Source organism: Antechinus flavipes, chromosome 4 (assembly GCF_016432865.1).
Source record: "Antechinus flavipes isolate AdamAnt ecotype Samford, QLD, Australia chromosome 4, AdamAnt_v2, whole genome shotgun sequence".
NCBI lineage: Eukaryota > Metazoa > Chordata > Mammalia > Dasyuromorphia > Dasyuridae > Antechinus > Antechinus flavipes.
In genome coordinates, this window is record NC_067401.1 from 137,528,182 (window position 1) to 137,535,391 (window position 7,210).

The window sequence follows — 7,210 nt, forward strand, 5'->3', positions numbered from 1 at the left end:
TCTGTCTTGTTTCCCAACCTACTCCAAACTGTTCCCCTGTTTTTCCCCCCACTGAATTATATTTATATGCTTAAGATTATGTATTGAATTTTGCATATGTTTTATAATAGTTCTTTAGTTGCTTTGCCTTCATTATATTGAGATCTTTCTCAAAATAAGGACCTCATTCCCTTATATTCTAAGAGTTTCTCTCATCCCCTCCTCTTCTCTCACTCTTGCCCACTGTTCATGGCTCAATAAATACTGGAATCTTTTTTTTTCTTAAGCCAGTGCAAAACTACTCAAGATTCATTTCATCTCCAATCTTTATTATTCTCTTTGGAATATGTGAAGAAGAGTGTAGACAGAATTTTCACATGGAAGTTTTTCTTCCAGTAGAATCAAGTCCAGAGGTGTGTTAAGGTTGAATCACTCAAACCTGGAGGAAAATGAGGAAATGTCATCAGTGATTATTACATCAAGGCAAATGCACCCTGTGTCCCCTTCCCTTGCTCATATCACACACTCTCCTTCAAGCTGTCCTTCCCACAATCAAGATCATCCTTTCCTCACTTCTCTAGTTGAGTTCTTCCCTTATCTGTTGAGCCCATTTAGTTCAGCTCTTAATATTCCCTCCCAAATTTTTAGCATTGTCCAGCTAAAGAGTTTTAATTTGTCTCAGTCAGTGCATCTCCATATTCGCATCCTCTCTCCTCTATCAGATGGAGTGTAGGAATTATTTGTCATTTCTCTAGAATGCTCCTGTAGGTTCATGGATTTACAGCTGAAAGGAATCTAAGAAAACAGAGGCCAGTAACATTTGGTCTCCAGGAGATACTCAGGCATGGATATAGAAAGATAGGTGTATTTTTTGGATTTTATTAAGGCAGAGGGTAGGGCATTGTTGAGGCAGGACAAAAAAGTGGCCCTGACATAATCCAATGCAAAATAAATAAAATCTTCAAAGGGGATCTTTTGAAAGAATATTAGAAGGTATGGATTAATCAAAGAAGTATTTAATCCAAGGAAAGTTCTTTCAAAATATTCTGTATATGGGCAATAATCTTCTGCTGAGTTTGCCTCTGATGCAATTTGGGAGAAAAAGAGCAAGGGATCCCTGTATCAGTGATTTAGAGCTGAACAGGACCAAAAAGGTCCAAATGCCTTATTTTATAGATGAGGAAACTGAGGCAAAAAGTTACAATTTTGAATCCAGATCTTTCTGATTCCAAGTCCGGTGCTCTATCTACCACTCCATGGCATATCTGGTTGAGGGAGCCCCTAGACACCAATTCCTTTCCCACCTTAGGATAAAATCAACCATGCCAGTGCCAATTCCTTCATTCTCTTATTCTTCGGATCGTCAGATGGGAAGGAGTCCTTTAACAGGTTGCTGCAAAGGAAGTAACCCAAAGGTTAGAGTGAATGTTCTTTCCTATCTTTTCTTCTTTCCTTCTTCCCTCTTCCCTTCCTCTTTCCATCCTTCCTTTACTTCCTTCTTTAGGCATTTATTTGCTGAATACCTACTATTTCTGTGAGAGACAAGAGGGAAGGCAGGGACTGTTTTATTTTGATTTGGAATCCCCTGTGTTTAGCCAGATGCTGGATACTTATAGATTGATGGATTGATTAATGGGGTCCTTAAGCTTACAATGAGATAAAACAAGTATTACATGTGATATATTAATCAAACTATCTTTAAGCCTCAATCCTTTATCTGATCATAAACTTTTATTATCCTTCCATCTTTCTTATGCTTCACAACCCCTGCTTTTGTTTATTCTTCATCAGCATCATGACCTCTACTCCTTTCACCCCTCAGGTTGTTTTTTTAAATACATTAATTTTAATTGAATTTTGAGATATTGAAAGCATCCTATCTTGGAATGGAAAATAATGTAAACACTATTTAGCATGGCTTTGGGCAGAAAGGACAGGCACAGGTGATTAACAGGTGAGGAAGCCCTTGGCTTCTCCTCCATTCCCCAGACTGACTAAATTGGTCAATGCTCATGAAATGCTTTTGGCAGCACTTTGGCAGCCCTGTAGCACCTTAAATTTCTTCTCTCAGGATAGGCAACAATTCACCGTTTTCTTTCAGTTCCTTTGACATACAACTAGGGTACAATGACCAGGTGAAGTAAGCTTTTAGTCCTTGCCACATTTCTTTATCTTTCAACATATCAACATATCTTAAAATCAGCATTCTCAGTTCTTTTCCAGATCCCCTACAATGACTACTTTATCCTTCCTTCCCTATCTCAACCATTTGGTGAACCAACTCTATATTCTTCTCCATTTTTGAAATCCTTGTACCTTTGTCTTATTTTTGATTATGTTCGAGTCTACTGAATATGTATGTTAGCTAATCATAGCAGGGCTCTCACTGTTACAAGGCAAATATTCTGTGACTCCCCAATTGTTTTACCATCCCTCTCTCCGCAGCAGTTATTCATAATCTTCTGATCTCTCTTCAATCCTTTCATGTCACTCCCTCCCCATCTTCTCAGCTGAGGACCTCACTCAATTTTTGATTGCCCGAATTGAAACCATTTACAAAGAGTTCTCAATTCCCTCTAATGTCTCCTGGTCTCAGATAATAAAGAGATTCTTCTCTTGGGAAAGCTTTTACTTGTGTCCTGTGATTCTAATCCCCTTCTGATTTCTCCAGAAAATCACTCCTACTATCATCTCCCCTTGGTCTTATCTTCAATTATTTATAATTGGTGTTTCTCCTCTCAATCTCTTCTCAGTCCCCTATACAATCTGGCTTCTGATCTCATCTACCTTATATCTATTTTGTAGGCACCTACTCTACCATCAGAATGTAGGATCTTTAAAGACAGGGATTTGTCCCATTTTTGTTTTTTTACTTTCTTTATAGTCCTAGCACTTGGCACAATGCCTGGCATGTAGTAAGTGTTTGTTAGCTGTGTTCTGATTCTCCTGTCAGACTAGAAACTTCTTGAGGACAGAGAGCATTTCTACTCATTCCTAGTTGGATGGGACTGTATCCTGTCCTTCCTCTGTGTCCAAATACCAAGTTATGGCTACTGCAAGAGCTCAAACCAAAGGAAAGACACACAAAACCTGCTTGTTGTCTGAGTGACAGATTTTTAAAACAAGCTGATGGACTAAAAATCTCTGAGATCCCTTCTAGCTCTAAATCTTTGATCTGATGAACTCTAAAGTTTTTCTGAATTCTAAATCAGATGATGCTGTAAGACTTCTAAGATGAGTTTCTCTATTCTTAGAAGCTTCCTAGCCATCATTACTCCATCATAGGATCACAGATCCTTAAGAGATCATGTCCAGGGATCCTCAAACTATGGCCCACGGACCAGATGCAGCAGCTGAGGACATTTATCCCCCTCACCCAGGGCTATGAAATTTCTTTATTTAAAGGCCCACAAAACAAAGTTTTTGTTTTTACTATAGTCCGGCCCTCCTGCTGTCTGAGGGCCCCCTATTTAAAAAGTTTGAGGGCCCCTGACCAACACTGTTATTTTACAGATGAGTAAATTGTGACTTCAAGAAATTATAGATTATTCAAGGTTCCTAAACTAGTAAGTGACAGAGCCAGGATTCAAATTTTGAATCTATAACTCCAACTCTATTGTGTTACACTGCTGACTTGGCATGGCTCTTGGAGGTTTTATAAATAAGATCCTCTTTGAGCTCCCAGCAATTGGAATGTTAATGTCAAGAACTAGTCAGTCAACAAACATTTATTATTAGCAAATGTGCCAAAGAATGTGCTAAGTGCTACATATAGCAAAAAGGAGGCAAAAATTGTCCCTGATCTCAAGAAACTGCTTCAATTCAGAGATTAGGGAATGCTGAGGGTAGAAATTTAGTCATAATGATTCTTTTTACTTCCAACCACACCACACCCAGGAATCTTTTATCTTTTATTCTTTCTTTTCTATAAGAGATTGGCCTTACCTCCAGTTTTCCATGTTCTTTAGGTTCCAGTTGGCTTGGTTTGTTACTCCTGTACCATCAGCTTTTCTCTCAGTGATATTATGTCTCCAACTGGCAAGACAAAGGTCAGAGAGTAGATGAAACTGAGTTTTGCAGTTTAGGAGGGAAGTGATGATTTTAGTGCAGTGGCTTTCAATCCCCAGGACCTCTGTTTCCCATTCACAGACTTCCTTCATCCACCAAATTCTTAATTCAGTTTAAAATTATTATCACTATGTTAACTATTCAGGATATCCTCAATTACATTAATATCAGTCTTAAAGAGTAATGAAGAATTATTGATCTATCTTCTTCCCAAAGTTTGCTGCCATTACAAAATTTGAGAGTATTGCACCTCATATTGACTCAACATCCCTCTCCTTTGTGATATGTATCTGTAAACTCCTGAGGGTCTAACACACAATTTAAAATTGGTGACAAAGACTTGGTATTGAAAAGTCAATCTGATACAACCCTGAAACTAGACTATTTCACTGAATCAGAGCTGTAATTAAAGGGAAGTGTATAGAGTGCCATTAGAGGACAACACTCTAAGCTTTAAGGGCTAGATTAGTCCAACACAGACTAGACCAGACATGACACAAGGGACTGAAAAGAGAAACAAGGTTAGGAACTGAAATGTGAGAGAAAGAGATAACTCTAGGGGAAAATGATGAGTTTACTTGGAGAAAGCAACTGGACAGGCAAGATGATGGAAAGAAAGGGGAAAGACTGGAGTTGGAGTGAAAGAATTTAGAATGCAAAAAATAAATTAATGTCAAAAATTTTAAAAAGAAGAAAGGAAAAAAGAAATTAGCAAACACTAAAAAAGAAAGGAAGAAAACTGGGGAACACTGTGAGAGAGGAACTGGTAGATGCTAGGGGAAAAAAAGGACATAGGGAATCTGTGAGATGAAGGGGCAAAGGACCCTGGCAAAGAGAGGAGAAATAATTCACTTGTTCTTCTTTCCCTTCTGGGACAGCAGCCAGTTAACAAAGTCCTGTTGCATGATCTTATCCATGGTGATGCTGTAATCACTAATGAAGGTCCCCTCAGCATAGCGCTGTCCTCGAGCCCAAGGGCCACCAACTTTGGGATGAGATCTAGAGAGTGATAAGAGAAAGAAAAAAAGATCACTCAACATGGAAGAGAGCTAAGGCAGGATGGAAAATAGAACAGAGAGAGGAACAGGAAGAGAAGAAGAGGAAATAGATCAGAGGAAGGGAGAGTAAAAGAGGGAATAAAAGATGAGAGAGGAAAAAAGGATAGGGGAAAGTACCAAAGGAAGGAAAGGGAAGTCAGTAGTGATCAAGAGAAAAAATATTTACAACTCAGGAAGATCCATTAAAATATGTTTTCATCATCTAGATATCCTCTCAGAATTATAATGTTATAGATAGAGCTTCATTCTCAACCAGGGACTTCACTCAATATGTAGTTTTGATTACAGTGGGAGCTGTGCTATAGGTAAAAGAAATTAGAAGTGGAGTTATGTCACATAGGCTTCCTCATTCCCTTCATGTTGAGTCACTTCTCTCATTCCTTCTTCTTTTAATTGGGAGCTATGTAATCTCAGAAAGAAGAATGTCCCTCAGCAAGGAACCAGAGAATATGTTTAATTTCAATGGAGGTATTCCAGTAATAAGTCAGAGGTTTTCCTAATTACACTTGCCACACTTCCATTACCTCTCTTGCCCTATTCAGCTACCAGAGGCACATAATGACATAGTCCACCTCTAAAAGTCATATAGTTTATCTTCTTACCTCTGGAAAGGCAAGTCAACTCCCTAACCTATGCAAGAAACAGAAAGTAGATGCTACCTAAAGTTCTCCAAGAAGGGATATTCCAGTTTTGCTTAATCGTGTGACTACCTGGCAGTTTCTTCAAATGTCTGTTCCCAATCTCCCTATTTGCAGCTTAAACCACACTCCCTCTGTCTGGGTTTGTCCTCTGAGGAAGCAAAATAGTTCAATTAGAGATCTTTGATAGGCCACTCTTTTGGGCTTGTGCTGTTTATGATTACCATGTCCTCATTCTCTAAGCCAAGTGTCTCTGAGGAAGTCCAAGATGGAGTAATTCCTCCAGTCCTCTCTACTTTGTCAAGCAAGAGATACCTTTACCTGAAGTGAGCCTCCTCCATAGCACTGCTCACCATTACCAAGAACAGAGGCAACAGCATCAGAGAGAAAGTCTTGACTTTCATCATTTTCCCGACCCTGTTTCCTAAAATGAAAGAGAATGGCTCTGAGTTAGAGAAGTAGAACTGAGAATGAGACCAGTGTAGTAGCTATGGCCTTATAGAGATGTTAAGATAGGAAAAGCAGCCTAGCTTATGCTAAGCCTGCCATTGGAGGATTTTCTGTACGGATATATGATTTTATAGGGAGCTCTGGGAGTAGATGAAGAAACCATCAATGGATAAGTTCTGTTCATTTTAATTTTAGAGACTAGCCTGGATCACTGAGAGTTTAAGTGACTTTGAGGCCAGAAAAAAAGAGAAACCCAGGTATGCCATCTTTAATGATGAGAGAGGAGAGGGAAAGGTAGATTTAGGATTCTAGACATCCCCCAGTTATTAAGTTCTATCTTGTTCTCTCTTATCCATGTCCTATCCTCAGGATTCAAAACCTGCCTTCTCTTTTGTTATACCACAGACAGCTAGGTCAATACAGTGGATAGAGCACAAGGATTGGAATCAGGAAGACATCTTTCTGATGTTCAAATTTAGCCTAACACTTTACTACCTGTGTAACCCTGGGCAAGTCAATTAATCTTATTTGCCTCAGTTTCCTCCTCTATAAAATGAACTGAAGTAAGAAAAGACAAAACACTCTAGTGTCTTTGTCAAACAAACGAACAAACAACCCCAAACCAACCCAAGTGAAATCACAAAAATTTGGACATCACTGCAAAGACTGAGCAACAAGAAGAAGAAAAGCAGTGTTGCTCTTACCTTCAGCTTTTTCTGAATCTGCTTCAAGGGAATCTGTTGGTGACTACTGAACTTCAGTCCCTTTATATTTCCTAAATATAAAGGAACTGATTAGATTAAAAGCTACTTATCACAAGAAGTCAAGTCCAATGTTTACACTACCTACAAGCCATTTAACACTTAGTAAACCTTCTTTTCCACCTGAGTTATACTAATTGGCCATTAACATTTGAGTTAATCTTGGACTAATCTAGCTTCAACCTTTCTCTGACTAAAATGGTTCATTTGAAAATGCTTTATGAAAGCATAAAGTGACAGATTGTTAAGACCTTAA

At 38.7% G+C, this 7,210-nt stretch overlaps 1 protein-coding gene across 1 annotated transcript; it reads right to left on the reverse strand.

The window, feature by feature from the left end:
• Positions 1 to 287: 287 nt before the first annotated feature.
• On the reverse strand, positions 288 to 6,970 carry GIP (gastric inhibitory polypeptide). The gene is made up of 6 exons (XM_051992237.1): positions 6,898 to 6,970; positions 6,065 to 6,167; positions 4,900 to 5,046; positions 3,925 to 4,014; positions 1,284 to 1,372; positions 288 to 418 (listed from the first exon to the last, which is right to left on the reverse strand). Exons 2-5 carry the CDS (start codon positions 6,148 to 6,150, stop codon positions 1,285 to 1,287), a joined length of 411 nt encoding a protein of 136 aa, XP_051848197.1. The 5' UTR covers positions 6,151 to 6,167; positions 6,898 to 6,970; the 3' UTR covers positions 288 to 418; position 1,284.
• Positions 6,971 to 7,210: the final 240 nt, after the last annotated feature.